This window comes from Cygnus olor, chromosome 15 (genome assembly GCF_009769625.2).
Source record: "Cygnus olor isolate bCygOlo1 chromosome 15, bCygOlo1.pri.v2, whole genome shotgun sequence".
NCBI classification, from domain to species: domain Eukaryota; kingdom Metazoa; phylum Chordata; class Aves; order Anseriformes; family Anatidae; genus Cygnus; species Cygnus olor.
The window spans coordinates 17,765,130-17,787,768 of NC_049183.1; the positions used below are offsets into that span (position 1 = coordinate 17,765,130).

General features: G+C 40.3%; 2 protein-coding genes and 1 long non-coding RNA gene across 8 annotated transcripts in view; 1 reads left to right on the forward strand and 2 right to left on the reverse strand.

Moving 5' to 3' along the window:
- Positions 1-6,065, reverse strand: part of LOC121078729 — a 92,037-nt gene extending 85,972 nt beyond the window's left edge. For both annotated transcript variants that reach the window (XR_005824707.1, XR_005824708.1), the window contains exon 1: positions 5,915-6,065. This is a non-coding gene — a long non-coding RNA (uncharacterized LOC121078729). The remainder of the gene's footprint in view (positions 1-5,914) is intronic.
- Positions 6,066-6,100: 35 nt separating this feature from the next.
- KDM8 (lysine demethylase 8) lies at positions 6,101-12,337 on the forward strand. Of its 2 annotated transcripts, XM_040575204.1 has the most exons (7): positions 6,102-6,602; positions 6,751-6,917; positions 8,385-8,517; positions 8,949-8,990; positions 9,789-9,938; positions 11,547-11,639; positions 11,731-12,337. In XM_040575204.1, the coding sequence occupies exons 1-7, from the start codon at positions 6,138-6,140 to the stop codon at positions 11,893-11,895; spliced, it is 1,215 nt and encodes a 404-aa protein (XP_040431138.1). In that variant the 5' UTR covers positions 6,102-6,137; the 3' UTR covers positions 11,896-12,337. The 2 variants fall into 2 exon arrangements, with proteins under 2 accessions (XP_040431140.1, XP_040431138.1); XM_040575206.1 differs by lacking the exon at positions 8,949-8,990 and having other exon boundaries at positions 6,101-6,602.
- Positions 12,338-13,067: 730 nt separating this feature from the next.
- On the reverse strand, positions 13,068-22,638 carry NSMCE1 (NSE1 homolog, SMC5-SMC6 complex component). 4 transcript variants are annotated; one of them, XM_040575207.1, is made up of 8 exons: positions 22,420-22,634; positions 21,797-21,940; positions 18,841-18,962; positions 17,470-17,547; positions 15,962-16,108; positions 14,892-15,008; positions 13,942-14,062; positions 13,068-13,479 (listed from the first exon to the last, which is right to left on the reverse strand). In XM_040575207.1, the coding sequence occupies exons 2-8, from the start codon at positions 21,912-21,914 to the stop codon at positions 13,415-13,417; spliced, it is 768 nt and encodes a 255-aa protein (XP_040431141.1). In that variant the 5' UTR covers positions 21,915-21,940; positions 22,420-22,634; the 3' UTR covers positions 13,068-13,414. The 4 variants fall into 4 exon arrangements, with proteins under 4 accessions (XP_040431141.1, XP_040431142.1, XP_040431143.1 ...); XM_040575208.1 differs by lacking the exon at positions 22,420-22,634 and adding an exon at positions 22,289-22,312; XM_040575209.1 differs by lacking the exon at positions 22,420-22,634 and adding an exon at positions 20,634-20,710 and having other exon boundaries at positions 21,797-21,935.
- Between the last annotated feature and the right edge of the window lies 1 nt (position 22,639).

Consider the following 22,639-nt stretch of genomic DNA (forward strand, 5'->3'; position numbering starts at 1 on the left):
ACAGTTGCTCAAGAAAAGTCAAAAACAAAATTCCAGTTTGTGTAAAGCACATCTTGGAACTAGTCAGGAAGAGGCAGCAGAGCAACAAGCATTTCTGTCACTGCAGCAAGCATCCATCTACAATCTGCCAGCATGGAGAAAGAAAGAAGTATGCCCAGCTTGAGAAAAATGATAGAGAGCAATGCTAAGAAAAAACCTCCTGTTTCTTGCTGAGCACATGCAGCATCGCAACAGAGTGGAGTTTCATTTTTTCTGCTACGATTCACACCAAATAACACCAACCTATATATAGGTGCTGGGCATCACAGGCAAAACAGAAAAGTCTGAGCTTGATGTGTTTCTCTCCAGCATTTTCTCACAACCTCCAATATTACTGACGCACAACACCAGAGAATATAATTGCTGTAGTGATTACTTACAGCCATTACATTAAGCTTTAAAATGCTCCTTTCAAATTGAACAATGTTTTTTCAAAGTCAACAGCTGGCTCACAGCTTGAAAGCAACAGTTAAGATAAATTAAATAAAAAGGGTAATAAAATCACAGACTAAATTTAATTTCTGAAGCACATGCAAACTCCAGCAAAGGCTTTAAAATATCTTTTAAAAATATTCAGAGAAACAAAAGTCAATACAACCAATAATTATAGAGTGCTCATTAATAAGAATGTGATGTATGAACACATATTACTGTGTACACTTCTAAATATACTTAAAACAGAGTACAAAAACAAATTCATGCAGCATTTATAGCCCCAGTCTAGGTGATAAATCAAACAGAAGTTTCAAATGACTTTAGTAAATCTTGGGGGGAAGAAAAAAAGTGTTTATGTATATATTCCTCTCATGGTATGTATGCATATATAATGTGTGGTTTATAAAAATGATTTTCCCACCCTTAGGATAAAAAGGTGATCTGGTATATACTCAAGATCAGTACAATGACAGGAGCCTTTATCAGCTCTTGAAATGAACTACTGGAATGATATGCAAGATTTGAATTTATAGAGAGCACAACTACACTTAAATGTCAAGAGACTTTTCTCTGGCCTGGTTTTCTGTTTGCCATTGCAATTCATAATTCAAATGGCCTCTGCTCTGCTGGCTGACAAAGAAGTGACAAAACGAAACATCCATTTGGATGAGGCAGAGAAACTTAAAGGAGTCATGCGCTGAGCTTCTTTCACACGTCTGTCAAAAAAGCTTTCCGCCTACCACACCTTTCCAAACAGGCTGACTAGCAAGCTCTCTTTGCTTCCATCCGTCATACTGTTGATCAGCTGTTCAGTACTTTACATCCTATCACACTTCAAAAAGAAAATGACACAAGAATCAAGAATAAATATTCCACTTTCTTTATCACAACTTTTTTTTTTTCCTTATCAGAAAGGGTGTTTTTTCCCCAGTGCTCAAAAGACAGAAGAAATATCGTAAATCAGTTTTCCTTGGACCTCTTCCAGTGAACAGACAGATTTGGTGTCACAGTTTTACACCACACCTATAAGAGACCTGCCTGAAACAAGCAGGTATGTTCTCTGAGCTATACACCATGTTCCTTCCTTCCTTGTGGTTCATTCCTTGCAAGGAACTAAGGAACAACTAAGGAACTAAGGAACAACAGGATCTAAGACAGAAAGAAGAGATTGCTCAACTACTTTCCACAACAGGTGATGGCATTGGTGGACAAAGGAAGAGCAACAAATGTCACCTGCCTTGATTTGTGTAAAGCTTTTGATATGGTCTCACACAACCTTCTTGTCTCTACAGGTGATTCTCCCCCTCTACTCTGCTCTCATGAGACCCTACCTGGAGCACTGCATTCAGCTCTCGGGGGCCCCAGCATAAGAAAGACATGGACCTGTTGGAGCAGGTCCACAAGAGGCCACAAGGGATGATCAAAGGGCTGGAGTACCACTCCTATGAAGAAAGACTGAGAAAGATGAGGATGTTCCGCCTGAAGAAGAGAAGGATCCAGGGAGACCTCATTGCAGCCTTTCAGTACTTAAAGGGGCTTATAGAAAAGACGGAGGACAACTTTTTACGTGGGTAGATAGTGACAGGACAAGGGGGGAACAGCTTTAAACTAAAAGAGGAGAGATTTAGATTAGACATTAAGAAGAAATTCTTTACTCAGAGGGTGGTAAGGCACTGGAAGAGGCTGCCCAGAGAAGCTGTGGATGCCCCATCCCTGGCAGTGCCCAAGTCCAGGCTGGATGGGGCTTTGGGTGACCTGGTCTAGTGGGAGGTATCCCTGCCCATGGCATGGGGGTGGAAACAGATGGTCTGTAAGGTCCTTTCCAACCCAAGTCATTCTGTGGTTCTACTTACTCTGGAAATCATTGGTACTACCTGTGTAGTAAAAACCACACTAAGCACACATCCAAAAGAATGAGTTGAATATATAAAAGAGGATGTATCCCATTAATCTTAAGTAGACATCTCTGTGAAGGTAGATTACACCAAATATTTTGCTACACTTCACGCACAAGCAAGCAAGCACTCAGAACAAGAGGATGTGTTGGTTTATATTCAGTATGTCATTCACCTCACCTACACCTTGCCATATGAGGAAGAACTTTATGGTTCAGGTAACAGAGCACTGGAACAGGCTGCCCAGAGAGGTTGTGGTGTCTCCTTCTTTGGAGATATTCAAAACCCACCTGGATGCAATCCTGTGTAACATGCTCTAGGTGACCCTGCTTGAGCAAGGGGGTTGGACTAGATCATCTCTGGAGGTCCCTTCCAACCTCAACCATTCTGTGATTGTGATACATCTGTCTGCCTAAAAGGCAAGAAGGTCATCTAAGGTAGTCTTTTAGCTTCCTTCTATAGCCTGAGGAGAGAAACAGACACCCACATAGAGCAATTTACTCAGCTTTCTTGTCCACCCTAACTACCCCATCTCAGGTTGGGAAGAATCCCTCTCTAAAGACATCTCTCTCTCCCATTACTCAAGAGAGCCTAGAAGAACAGCTTAGACTGGACACTTCATGGAATAAAATTATCCCCCCCCAACACACACACGCACCTAAGGTCCCCTAGGGTCCAGCTGAGACAACAGGAGGAGTACCTACTGCCATAAAGAATTTTGTAAAGATTTCTTGTGAAGATTTTTTGTTTCATTTAACGTTGAAGAAGCTGTCAGAACATGTTTGCAAATATGAAGGAGATTCAAACTGATATAAGCAAAAACAGAAATAATTGAATTTTAAAAATAGTCTAACTTACGCAATTTCCATTCAGCAAAGGTAATTAAGGCTACATATGTAAGCAATACTAATAGTGACTATGTCTCATTTGCTTCTTAGCTCTGCCACGTATGTTCCAGATGGATGTTACATAAGATTTTTGGAAAAAGAAGCATTTTCCAATGATTTCTGAAAGTAGAACTTGGTGTGCTTTTATAGCCTGCTCCAGAAAGAACATTGTGTGTCCTACACATACTGCAATGAAATGCACTCCGAAGTGCCAAGCAAAATGCCACCTTATCTCACTTAAAGCTATTGCATCTAGTAATATCAGAGAAATTATGACAATATGTTGTTCTACATGAAAGTACATGACAGCGCTATTTGTGAGACCTGGCAGCTGCCACTCTGAGCAGAGCAGATGGCAGTGATAAAAACACAATGCAGGGAACAGGTTGATAAAGACATATCCATCATTACACTTTTGCTTTACAGTTATGCTTGACTCCAAGATACAATCAAAATGCGTGGCTCTGTCACTCTTGAGCAGGAAGTATTTGCTTATCTGTGGAAAATAATTCTTGTGCAATAATTAATTATCTATGTATTATTAATCAATATTATTCATCTCCTGTCCAAAGGAGCAGGTAGAGGCAGCCAGGAAGACATCCAAAATCTGTAAGTCTTATGAGTTTATTCTTTTGTTCTTCCAGAGGAAGACACAACCATTCATCCTCTGTAATGGAAAATCAGAGTCAGTCATGATAACAAACACTGCCATGGCAATCATCAATTTACACTCTCACCAGAGGACCACAGGGCACATTGCACTTTTTTTTTTTTTTTTTGGGGGGGGGGTGGGTGGCTGGGAAGAGGCTAGGAAGAGCATTAAACGAATGTAGTTCTCATGGAAGGTACCAGCCAACAGTCCCACTTACAATCTATTTACCCTAAAACACACATGGCAGGGCGGCAGCAGCACCAGCCTTTCCTCCAGTTCATCCCTGAGCCCACTGCTTACACTGACAGGCACCCTCTGCTGGGATGAGCAATGAATGCTTACACCACCCAGGCCATTCATGAGTGCATCTTCCCCGTTTAGACTCTTGCAGGGGATTAGATACCCACCACCTCACACAAGCATCAAAATCACAGATATCAGTCACCATGGGCACAGCGCTAGTAACCCTGACATGGCAGGTTGTGGTGCTTGCAGCAGCCCAGCAGCTTGTATGCTTGTGCCTGCCACAGGACACAAACCCACCTGAACACCCTTCTCTCATGCTGCAGAACGAACGAGCTACAGGTGCCAGCTCTGCCTAGATCAACTGCTGGAAATAGTGATTCAGAGAAAAATGGCTCTAAGCGATGTTCACTAATGTTAATGAATACTAACAATATTGTTAGCTCCTGTTAACTCCATTAAAACATTTGCATATATAAGGATTTCTTTTTAAATGCGCAAACTAATAAAATCAACTGGCATTTTAAGTTCTAACTGAAAATGTACTAGTTTTAGTAACAGAGAATCTAGGCCTGAGGCATGAACATGAAATGCATATGTACTGTATGCTTTAATATATGAACCCCAACCATACTTTTTAAGGTTAATTTCATTGCTAGAATTTGGGGATCTGAATTCCCAAGTTCCAATTGCTGCAGGAGGAGTGAATGTTGTAAAAGTGAATATTACTACAAATAATTAAATTCTGAACTGGCCAAACACTTGATTTTTCCAGTGGAGACAAAGGCAAGACAAGATATGGAACATTTTTTTGATGTCTGGTGCAGATATTACTTCTCCAGCAGTGACGGTCAAGGTAATATCATTAACTGTGGGCCCCAGAATCAGGTTTAGAAGTAACACCAATAAAAGGACTCAGATCCACTAATTCTTTTATGAAAGCACTCACAACTGAGCTTAGAAGAAAGAATGAGTGATCTCAGTACAAAAAATGATGATTTTACCTTTTTCTGTAAACTTAGGATTTTGCATCAAGTCTGACAAATCAAACACCTCACAAGCAATACCTCTAAGATTTTTCACAAGTTACAAACTCCTCATTTGTTATTATTTTGCTTCAGATTTTGGGTTATGATACTAAAACATTCTCCAGGGATGATGAGTTTCAACTTAAGTAATATTTTCTTTGCAGTTAATCATTAAGTACTGATAACACATTCAGGGCACGTTACAAAATCAAGCTGGGGCTTGAAAGATGCCGTGTGATATCTGTTAGGAGAATAAGGTGCATATTCCACACAGGAAGTATATTTTCTTAAGCAAGGATTAAAGCATGCAACATAAACCACCAAAAAGATGTTGCCTCACAGTAGTGCACTTCCCTAAAGCTTCTAGCCTCCTCCCACATCACTGAAATCAGAAGGCAAAGCCCCAGGTGGGCTTTCTTTCTTATACTTTCTTTCTTTCTTATACTTAGGACCAACATTGGCTAGAAGAACCCCCAAGTCTTCCAGGAGTCATCTGCTCACTAACAGCAGTCCCACTTTGGAAAAAAGAGATTGCAGACTGGAAAGAGCTATCTTCCTCGCACCATCAATGCGTGGTTAACATGTAAGACACCCCACAAAGAAAACTGGACTGGATGTGTATACTCCCCCTTAATACAAATAGCTGCACCAATCAATCACACGATTACTAAATTCCAACAGGTTTGCAGGTGAAGGGCCCAAGTGACAACTAAATTGAGTGTTGGCGATTATTACATCGTTCACAGAGACCTGGGCTATAGGGGGACCTGGGCTATAAGGAGACCCGGACAGCCGGCCCTTCCCCTGCGGGCCCTGCGAGACGCGCCCTCTCGCGGCCCCTGGGGCCGGGCCCAGCGGGCGCCGCCCGCCCCGCGCCCCGCCTGCGGACGCCGGGCTGCGGCTGCGCCCGCTCGGCAGCGCCGGGGCGTGCCCGCGCACACCCGGCGGCGGCGCGGCCATGGCGGCAGCGGGCGCGCTGTGGGCGGAGGCGCGGGCGCTGCTGCCCGGTGCCGAGGAAGAGCTGTCCCTGGCGCTGAGCGGCGAGGTGGACGACTGCGTCCCGCCCCTGCTGCGGCGGGCCCGCGGGCTGCTCTACGGGGCGCCGGGCCGGCCGTGCGGGGCGGCGGCGGAGCTGCGGCGCCTGGGCGACGTCCTGCGCGACTACGCCTGGGAGAAGCTGAACTCGGGGCCGTGGCGGGAGGTCGGCAAGGCCTGGCGGCAGGTCTACGCCTACGGCTGCCTCTTCGGCGCGCTGGCCGAGGTCGCCGCCTGCCGCCCGCTGGCGCCCGCCGTTCGCCTCTGCGACATGGGGCTGCTGATGGGCGCCTCCGTGCTGGACAACGTCCTCGCCCGCCTCGTCCGCCTCCTGCAGGCGCGGCTGCCCCGCGGGAAGCGGCGCGCCGCAGCCGGGGGCAGCGCCAAGGTACGGCGGCCCAGGGCTCCCCCGCCGCCGCCGGGGACCGCCGGGCCCCGCCGTCCCGCCCTTCCCCTCCCGGCCCCGCTCCGGGCGCGGTGGGGCGGCGGCGGGGAGCCGCGGTGGCAGCCGCCTGATGAGGGCGTTTCTGTTGCAGAGGGTCCGGGTTGACCCCCCTCCGGCGCCCGTGGTGCAGCCAGAAGAAGCGCTTCCACACGTTCGCTGCCCTTCGCTAGAGCACTTCAGAGACAACTATCTAATTCCACAAAAGCCTGTTGTCTTAGAGGGAATTATTGACCACTGGCCGTGTATGAAGAAGTGGAGGTGAGAAATTAGTGGTTCTTCCCCGTGCTTATAAGACGAGGATCATTTTGCGCATCAGATATCTTGACGTGCCTTTTAGTGGTAGACACCTCTACAGAAGGCAAGCACCGAGAGGGCTGGTTTTGGTTGGGCGTATCTTCCTGCTGCAGTACTGTCTTTGCTCAGTAAATGTTTTTCCATAGATGCTAGAAGTGAATCAAATCAGTTTAGAACATCATGTTGTAAGTGCTCCCGTGTGCCAGGGAAATCAGGTGCTGGCAGAGACTGCACTGGAATCCAGCTCTTCCTTTCAGGGTCTGGTGCAGGAGAGAACCGTGGCAAATTCCCTGCACGTTGTTGTACGTAACTGGAAACTAGAGGTGAGTATGAACCATTAACTATATCGGTGAATTTACTCTCATTTTAAGATCAGATGCTGGTGATACTTACGTCCCAGAATTTGCTGATAAATAGTGCAACGGGAATTTAATTTCAGAGAGGCATGAATAAAGCATAACTGTCTCTTTCATTCACAAGTACAAGTAGTGATGTTTGCTCAGTAGCACTTTTGAGTGTTCAGTTTCAGACACCTGAATTCAGGAGTGAGTAATAACATTGTGCCATTAGTTTAATGTAGGCAGCGGTGCCAACATTTCCAGTCATGAGAATCAAATATTTGTGAGCTAAAGCTCATGATTCCTCTTAAAGGAAGAAAATACTCAGGCTTAGTTTGAGGCTTATATCCTTCCATTCCACAGCCAAGGGTAAAATCTACATTAATTTAATGTAGATTGTTGTTATATATTTTATATATAACGTGTATATATATATCTAAAATACAATTGGTTATCTACTTTTTATATGTGTACATATTATATATGTAACATTGTTATTTCTTAGGGATTTTTGTTGGTTGTTTTTTTTTTTTTTTTGCAGCCAAGGTACTCCTCTGCCTGTCTTCAGATACTTAAAACGATGAACTTCTTAATATAATTAATATCATGGTCAATGAAGAGATGTGTATCACCCTTCAAAGGAATTTCCCTGACTTTAGCCAGGGTGGATATTACTGGCACCTGTATACAGAATCTGGCACTGGTAGACAGTTGATCTAGCATTAACAGTAACAAGAAAAAGTATTTTATTTAACAAACTTGGTTGCAGGCAGCAAAAAGATTAGCCATCAGTAGTCAAGAGACTAACTGCTTAAATCTCTGTAGCTGTTAAGGAAACAATAATTAACTGAGGTAAACAAGGTTTTAAAACAAAACAGGCAGCATAATACACAGATGACATTAACCACTTGTTTTCTTGCTGCTTGGGTTGTTTACTGCTAACCTTTGTCTCTGATTTGTTGGTTTAAGAGGGGGAAAAACTCATGGTAGTGGTTTTATTACCCTGAAAGATTTATTTTGATTGATTGTCCTCACATTCAAAAATGGTAACAAGAGAAATATAAAAGTGTGATGGAACTTTTTTTCATTTCAGCGTGGACTATTTTTGTCAAGTTGCTGGGTGCCGCACAGTCCCTGTAGAATTGGGTTCCCGATATACAGATGAGGAATGGTCTCAGAAGCTCATGACTGTCAATGACTTCATCAACCAGTATATTGTGAATGAGGTCTGTTACTCTAATTTTCTTTCTTTTGCAAAAGCAGCAGTGTGTACTGGTATAGAATATTTGCCTAGTTGGAGCTTATTAGAATAAACACGCTTGGAGGTAGCCCTGAAGGTGGGGTTAGGCAATAAGCATAGCACGGAATTAAAAGGTTTGGCATTTGCAAGATCTGAAGCTATAAATAGTTACTGCAACAACCATGGTTGTGGGGATGCATCTACACTCTTATAATTTCAGTATAGATGTAAGTTCTTATTTCAGAAGACCCCTTATACTAGTGAGCTGTTGAAGCAATTCTAGTACTCTGAAATAGTACATTGTAAATAGATGTTCTTACTTACAAGTAAATTCTTCTTACCTATAAGTACATTAATGACCAAGAAGTCTTACCCTGTATGTCACTATGCATTTTTCTTTCTCTGCTGTAATTTCAGAACAGTGTAGGATACCTTGCTCAGCACCAGCTTTTTGATCAGGTAAAACTGCGTGAATGTTTTTCCTCTCTGCAGTCAAGTGTTCCCTTCGTGTGTCAAATCATCCCTGAGAATGTCATTTCTTCTAGATGGAAGGGCTTATGAGGAATTGACAATAAGTCTGAAGCTTTTATTCCAGCTGTTTTGAAGGAAGGATTTTGTTCCACGGGGAGGATTTTGTTCCACCTGGCTGAAAGGAGTGGAAACAAAAGCCTTTCAGAGGTGAAGGTGTTTGATTTTAGGGCTGTTTCAGTACAATGTAGCATTTACTTACAGGAATATCACCTGGAAAGCAGCATTTTCCCAAACAATAGGCAAGTTAGGGAGGAGGTTTGGACAGGAAACAGACTTCAGTGGTGATACGTTCACCAAATCTGCAATGTCATTTCAGTTAAACAGAGGAGATTAGGTTGGTGGGAGGTAGGAAAAGGAATCATACGGAGAAGCAAGCTTAGTGTATAAAAGATAAGCTGCTCTTTTTCCTTGAACAGCAAACCTGCTTATTCTTGTAGTTCTGTCGTTCCCTGCGTTTCTCTGGTTTCTGCTGAAGCAAATGGGGTCTCTGAAGTATAAGAAACCCCTTTCCTTTTTAATTCCACCTCCTTCCAACAGAATCTGCTAGGACAGAAAGCGTGAGGACATGTCCTGCAGATTCCCAGCAGCCCAGCTATTTCTCTGCCACCATTGCAGAACAAGCAGGTCATTTGTTTTCTTTGTGTTAAGCCCTGTTACTCTATGAATTGTACACCTTTCGCAAGTTAGTACATACCCTTTTTAATGTTCATTTCTTTATGGGAGTAGATCCCAGAACTGAAAGAGGATATCAGTATCCCTGACTACTGTTGCCTGGGGGAAGGAGAAGAAGATGACATCACCATTAATGCTTGGTTTGGCCCAGAAGGAACTATCTCGCCTCTTCATCAGGATCCCCAGCAAAATTTTTTAGCCCAGGTCTGTACTCTGCTTACTCTATGCAAGCCATTAATGCTATAGTTAGAAAAAATGCTTATGGTGTGTAAGTATTAGAGACAAGGACAGCAGACAAGTTGACAGATAACTGAAAGATAGTGAATAGGCAGATATTATTTCACTATTCTCTTGCATTGGTCACTGATGCAACTTAATGTCATCATTAACTACAACCAGTCATTGAGATTAACCATCACTTACCCTCATTCTACAAGTGAATGAAAATGACAATGCACAAATACACCTTGAATATTGTGTTCAGTTTTGGGCCCCTCACTACAAGAAGGAAATGGCCTCAAGTTGCACCAGGGGAGATTTAGGTTAGATACCAGGAAGAATTTCTTCACAGAAAGGGTGGTTAAGCATTGGAGCAGGCTGCCCAGGGAAGCAGTGGAGTCCCCATCCCTGGGGGTATTTAAGAGACATGTGGACATGGCACTAAGGGACAGGGTTTAGTGGTAGACATGATAGTGTTAGGTTGATGGCTGGACTTGTTGATCTTACGGGTCTTTTCCAGCCTAAATGATTGTATGATTCAATGACAAGTGGCTTTTCCAAGGCCACACAAGGAATTTGGAACCAAATTGGGAAGAACCTTGATCCTATTACAGTGTCCGAAGGACTTTGGTTTTCCTGAACAGCAAGATGTTGGGTAGACTTAAGTGCATCCACTTCATGTTACCCCATAAGATTATCTATTTGTGCATGCATTGAGAGTTAGGTGAAGTAGTATTTGCAGTAACTAACATTTTACATAGTTCCATACATTAGTAAAAATACCACCTAATGCTTGGTTCTTTAGAGAGCTAACTAATACCCATATTAATGTATAAAAATACCTGAAGGAAGGGTGCAAAGAAGCTGGAGTTAGGCTCATTTCAGTGGTGCCCAGTGATGGGATGAAAAACCAATGGGCACACACTGAAATGCAGGAGGTTCTATCAGAACATCAGGAAACACTTCTTTACTGTGTGGGTAACTGAGCACTGTCAGAGGTTGCCAGAGAGGTGTGGAGTCTCTGTCCTTTGAGATATTCAGCTGTCTGGTCATGCCCCTGAGCAAGCTGCTCTAGTTGGCCTGCTTGAGCAGTGGGGTTAGACCAGATGACCTCCAGAGGTCCCTTCCCACCTCATCCAGCCTGTGAGTCTGTGAACTAATTTAATCATGATACGTAAATAACAGCTAAAGGAGGACATGGAAGCTTAACATTCACTGCCAGCCTGTATCTCTGCCTGCTGATGTATTCTCAGTTCTTCTGACAATTGCTTTCTGGCTGTAGAGCTCAAATAACATTGCACAAATTGGGTGCCTTGACCACTGAACTTGGTCAATTTGGTTAGAGGCATTTGCGGGTATTTTGAATTTTATCTGCTCCAATGGAGGAGGTACTTGGATTCCCATAATCCAATGTAACTTTTTATTATAACAGCATCTTTACTAATAACAAAAAACATATTTTATTTAGTGTTAAATGCCAGCTGTAGCCAACAGTATGGTATGTTAGACTGTTTGCTAGTTAATTGAACTTGTCACTTTCCAATAATATATAGGTTCATGGCAGATGGAAAACATTTATTTTAATATATACAGGTATTTGGAAGAAAGTATGTCTGTCTTTATTCACCACAAGATTCAGAAAACCTTTACCCACATGAAGGACAAATTCTTCACAATACTAGCCAGGTAAATAGTTGCCTGAATTTTTAGTGTCAGTAATGTTACTTTATCAAATCATATTTAACACATTCTACTGTTGTTTGTTTGTTTTTACTAGGTTGATGTAGAAGATCCTGACTTAAATAAGTTTCCCAATTTTAGAAAGGCTGCACGTCAGTCCTGTATTCTGATGCCTGGACAGGTTCTGTTCATTCCGGTTAAATACTGGCACTACATACGATCTCTTGATATTAGCTTCTCTGTCAGTTTCTGGTGGTCATAACTTTGAAGCATGCATGAAGTTTGTTAGTATTGTAATAGCAATTAAAAGTCAGGAAAAGTAGCATCTAGTATGCTTCCCAAGTGAATTCTATTTAAACATGAGAATGTTTTTCACTATCCCAGAGACCAGAGCTGGATTTAAAAAATAAATAAAAATCCTTCTTTCAGTGTGGTGGAAGAACCTGGATGCGTAAATGTGGGTAAACAGAAGTTGCATCAACCACTTTATTTTTGTTGATGTTTTCAATATCACCTCCTTGTAAAGAGTAACTGTTGGCTCATTATTGTGTATGTGTGTGTATATCTGAAACAGCTCTATATATCAACAGTGCCATGACTGCTCTTCAAACTATGTTTGGAACATCAGGTTAGCGTTATCTTCTACTTGGATTTAATAATAGTAAAAACTGGAGTAAAAGTGACAACCCAAAAGTTCAATACATCTAAAAAAAAAAAGTAACATGAAGCGAGATACCAGTCTCCTAAGTGGAAGAAGTTAAGTGTTAGGGACTAGGAAAGTAACTAAGTGTAGTTAATCCTTAGTTTAATAGCAATTAAATAAACTGAAGCTTAATCATACTTTGATAGTCAGCTGAACTGCAGACATTCTGCCATGGAAGTCTTGAGTCCCTTTCATTTCTACCCAAGGTAAGAAGTACTAACACTCCGCTCTGGCACCTGGCAGTAACATTGTCTTTTTTTCAAGTCACTTTTTAAAGGAAAATGCATCTTTACAGAAAACTGGAGAGTGTGAAGTCCTAGTTCTTAAATAAATAAATATTCAAGATTCTTCTAATACTTTACAGATGAAAGCTGAAATTGCCCCAACTGTCTTGTACTACTCCTTCCCACTAGTTTTGACTGTGGGAATATTCCATCTCTTCTTGACCATAGCAGCCTGTGACCTGGTTCTGTGACATGAACTCTCTTCTGTCAAAAGAAAGGACAAAAACCAAGCAACAGTGCCAGCTGAGAGTTCAGACTCTAGCCCTAGATCAGATACTCAGCTGACCTTTTTAGCAAAAAGACCTGAAGTGCTACACTGATTTCTCAGCTACTTGAAAACCATGTGAAATTTACATACCTAAACTGATAGCTTGTGGGATGGAGACAAGCCCTGTGGTGCCGGTAACAGGTTTCATTCTAAGTTGTACAACTGAAACCACACAAATATGGAACACAGTAGCTGACACAGGCTTTAATAGTTCACAGGCATAGCTCAGCTTTCAAGACTGAGCAAAAGCATTTACATTTTTTGTTCCCAAACATGCACTGAGAGTCCCAACCCAAGAACATGGAGAAGAGTGTACACACAACCACCCCCAAGAAAGTTGTCTGGGCATAACTGTGTAGGAGAAGAGGTCAGTGATTGTTTTATTGTAAGCCTCTTAAAGCTTCAGGAAAAAAAAAAGTACACTTAAGTGTACTGTTACTAATGAATACAATATAGTCTGGCTATTCTGCCAGAGAATGGGGAAAAAAACTTAATTGAAAGTAATTTTTACTAACATCATCTAGTGCTAAGAATGAAGCTCTCTTCTGCTGTCTCTTTTTGATGATGACTGGGACTCTATCCGACTCATATCTATAAAGAAAGAAAAAAAGCAAAGTTAATGACAGAAAAAAAACGTGATGATACTGTATGACTTGCAGATTTTTAAAATGCTTTACATATTCCTGTGCTCCTGTTCAGAATGTCCAATTTCCCTGGTTAAATGGAGAAATTCTTAAAGAGTTTCCTATCTTCTTAGAAACTCAGTATTTCCAAATGTTTGTGTGTTGTTCCTATTCATCCCCCCAAACTTTAATGTTATGATAAATGTATTCACTGGATCTGCTAGTGACCATAAGATAGAATTTTTGCAGTTTCAGGGTTCAGTGTTGCCCAAGGATGGTTAATCCTCAAATATATAACTGAAGCCAGAAACAACTGATATTCAACTACAATTGTAAATAACACTGGCAGTGCCATTGACTATCACGATTCATTCTTAAGTATTTTTTTTAAATATGTTGCTTTATTTTTTTAAAATATATTGCTTGGTACCTGGAATCTCGTGAGGCCAGAAATAATTACAATAAGGACATCGTGGTTCAGTTTGAGCTTTGAAGTACTTTCCAACACAAGGTAAATGCATTGCAATTCCACAGCTTTCACATACTTGGCTCTGAAATCAGAAGTGTTACTAGAAAACCTTCCTAATCTGTCCTTCAGTTCAACATAAAGTTGTCACAATACAGATAGGCAATGCTTTATTCCTGAGAATGGTTCACATATTACAGTTAGAAGACACTTGGAAATCAAGGCTGGTAAAGGATAAGAGTTTTTCTCCTGGTAACTAAGAAATGCTATTTTCCTGTATGGATATAACTTAGCTTGAAAGCCCAACAACAAGCTGCAATAAAGGAGAGCAATTAGGATGGAAAAAGTAATATTATAGAAGCACGTTAGCTGGAAGATGAGAAGATTCAGTGGCAAGGAGCAAGAGAATTTGGTAGTTTTGGAATAGGACTTCATGCTGTAACTTCTCATGCAAGACTAAACTGGAAACTTGCCATGTATCAACACGTAGTCCTTTAGTAGTGCTATATATAAATACATATTCACTCTGAGCCAAAATCCCCAAACCAAAGATGAATGGTTGTCATACGGAAGATTACCATTTGTAAGGTCCAAAGATGAGACAGCTAGCACTTATCTGTTATGCCTGTTTAAGGATAAGGGTTCATCTCTAGCCTGCTGGCTTTGGAAAGTAAGACAGCACGATAATGTTCTTGTTTGGGTGAGTTCCCATCCTCCAAGTTTATACTGTATTTTTTTCCAAAGACAGAAGATAAAAATATCTACATTGAAACAAATATTATATACATGGGCAACGTTACCAGATTACAACACCAGAATTTTCAGTGTCTGCCTAATACTTGAGAAGGTATCACAAACTTTTGCTATGAGACAAGCCCATCGAGAGAGGCCTGCTGCAGTAATCAAACTGTTACCTGGATGGCAAGGCTATGACAGATGTTACACTTTCTTGCTGTATCTTGGTAGGTGCTGAGAATGTACTGTTCCATCTCCATTATGCAGCGAGTATGCAGAGTATATTCCCCATTTCTCTAAGGAAACAAATGATGAGATTAGCACTATCTTTTAGTTCCTTTTTCCTTTTGGGATCTTCCTCACCACCTGTTAGCAAGCATTTGATATCCAAGTTTTTTCTGCCATCATGAAACAAACATTCTGACATTGATAAAATGCAAAGCTGAAACACTTTTGATGAGGCAGAATTAATTTGTTAAGAGAATTGTAAGAAAAAAATCTCACACCTTTAACAAATATAGTCCCCAAAAGGTACAGAGGAGCATACATGCTCTCCTTAAAGGCATATGGTTTGGGAACCCTTCATTTGAACATTAGCAGAACTTCTACTGGTTTTCTAGACATCTAAGATTTACTACTTGAGGTGTCTTTGAAAATCTCTCTAACGTAAGAAAACATGTGGCAGCAGTTTGGAGATCTATGATGTGATAAATCCAGGAGAAAAGGGATTGAGGTCTCACTTTTCATGGCAAGTAATTGTCATGTCCACATGGTAAAACTAATCTCCATTTCTCCAATTTTTCCAAAACTCTGCATTTCCGATACAGGAGTTTTCAATGTGCTTGGCCTCACTGCTTTTCAAGGAATTCTAAATGTAACTGACAGTACTGGTCAACCTAAAGAGCTTTTCCCCAGCTTCTGTTCCAAGTTTTAAGTATATCATGCTCATGTGTACAAAGGATGCCATTTATGTTCTAATGCAGGGCTGAGCACAGATACCCACACTAACTCAGGTACAGGAAACTGAAACCTCGTTGTCCTGTGTAGACCTACCTGAGGACTTTTTGCTTGTAAACGTACAAGCTTTTCTGCAAAAATCATTGACTGGAGTACCAATAAGCATAGGCCTAACAAAACCTTTTTTGCTACCATTCATTAACAAACAGCTACAGTTTCAGCCATCACATCCATGAGAAAATAACAACTGGACCTATTAAAATACAAACGCTTTAAAAGAGAAAGCAGTTACCTCAGAGAGCCAATTATCCTCCACAAAAATTTTCAGCACTTGTTCTGCTTCCTTCTTCTTCATTTTCTTTGTCTTAAGTTGGTCAGCTAAGTTTAAAATATCTGTAGAACAGGCAAAGCCATTTTCTGATAAAATGATTAGGTCCATCTGTAGAAAGAAACATTTTCAATCGCTAAAAAAAATGTAGATAGACATACCTTATAGTAATGTGCAGCTTTTTCAGCATCCATACAAACCACCCATATGTATGGATGCTGATAAATACTGCAGTATATGGCTGGAACGAGAACTGCAGAACGGAGGCCAAAAGCTAAAGCCATCATTGTTACCTTGACAATTTTAATCTTTGCCAAGAAAGCATTTTCCCAGTACAACTGTTCAGTGCTGCCTAAATGAAGCTGCAACCCTTTAGCATTCTCAGAAGTGACAGATCTGTTTCTTGTTATCTGACCTCTGCCAATGTTCTTTTAAGGAAAAGTCTTTCACTACTAAACTAAGATAGTGCACTCTGGATTCATTAACGCTGCTGAACCTATCTGGCACACAGAGGTTATAGCAGTATTATCAATTTTTAGAGATTCTCTCATTGGGAATATTCCTGCTACACGTTATCACAGAGCAGAATGCAGAGATTATATGCTAGTAATAATATGCACGATGACAATACCATTTCTGCAGTGCTGACATGGCTGTATAGGTTCTACCCCAATAAAGAGGGTGGGAAGACTCTGCATACTACCAGTTCAGCAGCTGTCACAGAACAATCAATACACCGCTTTCTAGTTTATACAAAACAGTTTTATTTAGAGTGCAAAATCAAGGAAAGTCTAATGGCTGAAGAAATTATGTCTTCCAAGTTCTAGAAAATTCACTAAAACATGCAAGATACAAAGCTATGATCACAACTCATTAATGTCTGTTGATATGAAACTAGACATTGCATGTCCTGGCATCTCAGCCCAGTAGATCTATTTGGAACTTTAGAAATTTCTCAAGTGTATGTTTTCTTATTTGATGATCAGTATTCTGAGTATTTTATTAATCAGAATAAATTGGCAACAGCAGTAACAACACACAAACATTTCCATTCAAATCAACAAAGTAATAACTTTTTTGTAATAACATTAAAATGTACAGTGTATTATTACTAGACTACTGAAGACAGTGAAAAATTCAGCAATCACAACTGAAACATCTAGGAGAAAGTTGCTGAGGAAGGATGTTTGTCTAACTAAAAGAAGATATACCAAGTCATTAACTCCAAGGAGCACTCCCCCATTCACAACTACATTTTATCAATAAGTGATTTTCATTCAACAGGCAATCATTACTTGTATATATTCCCATCTCTCACACCACATGCCCTATTTGATTTGAGATAAAATTAATTATTATTAAAGTTATGCAAGATGGAAACTAATTCTTGAAACACATCTCAAATTTCCATTCATTTAACAGAGTACCTTCTCAAATAATGTGATTTACTAACGACTAACTGACATACTTACAGTTTTTCTAAACAATTCTAATTCATTTTCTGCATAGTCAGATGCCATTTTAGTAATTTCAGTTTCTGCCAGATTCACCTACAAAAAAAAAATACACAATTCAAGGTGCCCGTGTGTTCCCACACCATAAATTGTAAAAGATCCCCCTGGGTAAAGAATACATCATCTTAAAATTAAACGAATGTCATTTCTTAAGTGAAATAAATGTCACTTCTTTAAGTGGCACGAAGGAGGGTACCCGACTCCTTTCTTTAAAACCCCTGACCTTTCCAACCACATGTTCTCCACAGCTGCCTCTGCCTAGTCCAAATTCTTAAACAATCCTACTTCCCACCCTCCATAGCCTGGAACAAAGGGAGGTAGACAAGTGCAAAGAATTTAAGGCCCAAATCTTAAACTTATATTAAGCTAATAGAAAAAAATGCCAAATTCTGACACATGATGCAAAGTAATACAGTAGAACTATATTCCACCAGGATAACTGTGCTGCTGGACAGTAGCAATAACTATTTTGTGATACACATTTGTTTCATTATGAAAAACAATTAATGATACTTCATATTCCTATTGTACACACTACTGCTATTTATTACTAGCTCAACTTAATTGGCAAAATGACACACGAAGGTTAAAAGCAGAATCTAGTATTAGAAGACCTCCTCTATGGTCTTTTGAAATCACTATATAACCTTCCTTCTTTGGCATTTGCATTACGGAGCATCTAGTGAAATTTTTTAGCCTATTCTTTAGCATCCCTTTATACTAAGTTATTTTTTTTTTTATTTTGAGAAAAAGAAAACTCATGTTGGAAAGCTCCCTGTGTTTTTTAGTTTAAAAATTCCTCTCAGGAAAAAGAGTCTCCTGTGAAAAAGAAATCTTACTTCAGCACTTAAGTAATGTTTACGCTAAATAAATCAGACACTGCTGTGGTCCTTGCTGCCATGTTCTGTTCCCACACACCTACGCTCTTGGCAGTTTATCTTCACACTTCTCCGTTCTACAAGTAGCTTCTACAGCAGCTGTCAGCATAACAGTGGAATAGCCGCACAAAAACAAAACAAGACACTGCTAAGAGTAAGTCTCATCATGATGGCAGATGCAGCCTTCAGTTCTGATTTTTCTAAATAGCACTTGTATTATACTGTAAGGATCCCTAAGTAATTCAGTCTTCTTAACATCCAAAGATGGCACTTAGATTCAGTTAGTTTTTTTGCCCAGTTTACAATCAGAAGGCATGCATACCTTTTATTGGCACGTTATTCAAAAGTTAATTTTATAGCAGACACAGGAAACTACTGTTCCATGGGGTTCCGTGTATGCACTCGTTATCAGAAGCCAGAACCACAAGATGGCAGCACGTCACATACTTACTAAGGCATAATGGGCTCTCCCATCACCTTCAGACATTCCTTTCCGGATCTGCATAAACAAAGGCTGTAGCTGGATATTAATAGTAGTGATGAAATCATCCAGTTTATCATGTGCATAGTAGACTGAAAATAAGTAAGAAAAAAACACAGAGGAAAAAAAAAACAAACACATCAGGCAAACCTTTTTATATGTTACCTGCTGAAACATTTTTCCTAGGTGTAATTAATTGCTAAGTTATTGAGGCAGAATTCAAACAGGTCCACTAGATGCAGAGGACAATTTTCCTGTGCTGCTGACTACTAACCTTCAGAGAAGTTCAGCTCCTTGAAAATCAGACTTTACAGAAAGAGAGACCAAACATTTAGCTTCACTGTATGGAACTTATCACACTAATTCATTAATTACAGTGACTTGAGCTAAGTTGAATTGAAAATAAAACATAACCAGGAAAAATTCTCATACCCAATACAAAAATATACTTGATTTCTTTCATTTATACAGAAGGGATTCTTTTTTTGTTGTTGTTTGCTTTTTGTTTTGTTTTCTATTTCATAAATTAGTAGCACGTAACAATCAAGTTACATGTCAGCAAACTTAAAATTATAGCTCTCTAGATACACTGTTAATATCTTGTGTCATGCTCTATAAGCAAATGAAATAGTAGCAGAAATTTTATCACAGACATAATTAAGGTGAACTTTAGCGTAACTCTGGAGTACATTCTGTGGCTTATGCTTGCACAGCAACAGCACATACTCTCAAGAGTTTCCATCCAAAAGAAAATGATGTCAGTGGCAAACTCCTGGTGACTTCAGCAGTCTAGGGCTCAAAGTTATCATTAAACAGTAAATAACAACTGATTGAATTAGAAACCATTTATTCAAATATATTACTAGTTGAAATCAGCTACTTAATAGATTTGCTGAGAAACCACACAGACTAATGTGATCTTCCTTCACTAAGTGTGCACAATCTTCATATTCTGTGTGTATACAGGAATCTTTTTGTCCTTTTTTCTTGTGGAAAAATATCTATGACATGTCAATAGTACTTCAAAATAACATATTTAAGAAGACCTTGTTGTACCATGAGTACAGCAGATGCATAATAGAGCCAGGACTACTCTTAATTTCGAAACACTGGATTAAACTGTTTGAAAGGTCTTAATTTCCAAAGTTTTCCCATAAAATATAGTACCTTAAAAAATCCTATGATTTAGTAACTGTTACTGTACATGGTTTTTTTTGTTTGTTTTGTAACAGAAGTAATTTCCTTGTCTAGGGCATAAAATGTCTGAGTACTGTATCTCAGTAATTTCACAAACTTTTCCATTGCACACTGACACAAAATATGAAGTACTTGCTACACAGCAGTTGCAACGGAGTCATTTTTTCTAAATCCCTCTAATAAATAATCCTTTCTAATGAATGGTAACTCTTATCAACTCTTACTGCAGTACTCTCTGATCCTGCACACTGAAAACAGGATCTAGATGTCAAGTTTTTTTCTCTACAGATTCTTTTTTCTTAACACACAACAAGCTGGTTATGTCTACCTTACCGGTTTAGGCCATCTCTAGCATTTATGATAAATTCTTTTACAAAAGTACGGTGGCTTGGTTCTCACAAATACAGGAGTATACCTTCAAAGGCCAACCATGTTTTCCTACTGTTCCATTTTTTCAGTCAAAAATTTGAGGAAGTGCTGAAATAAGCTCTTTTGGTTTCAGAGTTTGAATACCTATGGAGCCTGACTCATTTTAACTAAGGAAAATACATAAATAGTGCCATCACCCAGAAAGGACTCCACTTCTGGCAACAAAGCAAGATGGAGTTCACAACAGGTTGTGCACATCAGTCCCTACAGCCTCCTAACAGAGAAAAAGAATCGTTAGCACTTGTGCTGCTAAAGTTACCATCGCTTAGACATCCTGAAATGACCGAAAGCCCCAAGTAACGTTTCAGAAGACTTTTAAAATAAAAGTCTTAAATACTAGAGAGCTAGCAAATAACTTCAGTGCATATCAGATCTTAAAATGTGTAATGGAAACTACATTTGCTGGAGTTTTCTGTCTTTCAATAGCAATTGGTCAAAATCACTACTTTGAACTGCATTTTGATCCTTCCTTTTAAATGACTCTTTTTGTTCTTACATTCTTTGTCCTTTTCAATTTTATTCATAAACAATGATGAAAATACAGGAATTTTATTATTTTAATTATTTTCTGGGAAAATGTGATTGAGATACCTAAAACCAACTAATTAATTAGTGCTAAACACATCACTCATTTCAGCTTTATTTCAGTTTGTGCCCACCACATTTTCAAAATTAGAGAAGATGAAACACAGATCTCTGATCTGTGAGCAGATCTCTGAAAAAAATCATGAGCTGATTACACATTTCTGTACCATTGAAGTCTCAACGTGAACTCCAAACAAATTAGACAGTACACAACAAAACTTTTGTTCCACATGCCATAAAATTGAGTTTGTTATTGCATGTATTAGAATTAACCAGCTTACAAAATAATTAGTCGTGTGACAGATTTACTTGACATGGATTAACAGCATACACTTCATATTATATTCCAAAGCAAATCTTTCCAAACAAGTATGAAGGAAAACGTTCTGGAAACTTCACAGCTACCAATGTCAAAATATATTTAAAAATATATATTTACACAGTCTAAAAAAAAATCTTTGCTAAAATAAAAAATGTTTTGAGTAAGTCTGACTGGATTAAAACTTAGTTTGCATAGTGCTGTGTTGTTGGGTTTTGTTCTGTTCTTTTAACTTCAGGAAAGAAAGAGAACACGTTGTTGAAGTTTTTGTTGGTTTTGTTTTGTTTTCTAACTTTTTTAGGTGGTGTATGGTATTCAGAAATCTAATTATTTGTAAATCACAAATGAAGAAAAAAAAATCTCCATCTCTCCACTTTTTCTCCAAAAGAGACACACCTTTATGGATTTCACAGCAGCGCCTGTGTAACTTCCTAGCCTCTGATCCTTCCATTATCCCGTGTGACATCAGGACCTGCAAGAACCGTCGATGAGCATCAGACATCTGAGCTGCCATAGCAGCTTTCCACCAGACTTCGTATGCTGCAAGACACAGACACTGAAATTAATGCATATATTTACGCAAATTACAAATAATACACCCCAAGCATAAGTAAGATTTCAGTTCGACTCTCTACCATTGTATCAGGGCAAAAAAGCTGATGGCTCAGCTTGTTCTTCAAACAGACAGTGCCTAACTCCAACAGCCTAAGAGAAAGATGCAAAAGAAGTCCAATGAATTTTGCCTAACACTTTGAGCCACCAAATAAAATGATGCGGGCATTGCGCTGTCATGCCCCAGGCCAAATCAGCAGCATTACGCACTACAGTCCGCAGGACGTCTCGCATAGTTTTGTATCGGATGCGTTTGTTTGCTACTCATCCAAGCACCTTGTCTAGTTAGAGTGCAACCTGCTTAGGACAGAAAACCCTCCTCTGCGTGTGCCGAGAAACGCCAGAAGTAAAATCAGCTCGGGAAATTCCTCGACCACGCAGCCAAAGAAAGACAAGGTTCCAGAAACCTCCAATCCCGAAGAGCAAATAACCGGCCAGCCCGCGGCACGCTGCTCCGCGCCGGGACTCGGGTCCCCCGCGTCACCCCCGGGGGCGGCTCTGGGCTCCCCAACGGCCGCCCGACGGCTCCGCAACCGCCGCCGCCGCCTGCCACCGACCCGCTCGGCGGCGGCGGCGGCTGCCCCGGGCCGTGCGCGGGCGGGCGGAGGCGCGCGGCGACGTGCGGTG

Coding starts and splice junctions, on each gene's coding strand:
- KDM8 (XM_040575204.1), top strand. CDS start 6,138: ATGGCGGCAGCGGGCGCGCTGTGGGCGGAGGCGCGGGCGCTGCTGCCC. Junction 6,918..8,384: donor CCGTGTATGAAGAAGTGGAG/GTGAGAAATTAG, acceptor TTTTCATTTCAG/CGTGGACTATTTTTGTCAAG. Junction 11,640..11,730: donor TTCTTCACAATACTAGCCAG/GTAAATAGTTGC, acceptor TGTTTTTACTAG/GTTGATGTAGAAGATCCTGA.
- NSMCE1 (XM_040575207.1), bottom strand. CDS start 21,914: ATGGCAGCTCAGATGTCTGATGCTCATCGACGGTTCTTGCAGGTCCTG. Junction 18,963..21,796: donor CTGCTGTGAAATCCATAAAG/GTGTGTCTCTTT, acceptor ACTTATTTTCAG/TCTACTATGCACATGATAAA. Junction 15,009..15,961: donor AGGATAATTGGCTCTCTGAG/GTAACTGCTTTC, acceptor TTGTTTCCTTAG/AGAAATGGGGAATATACTCT.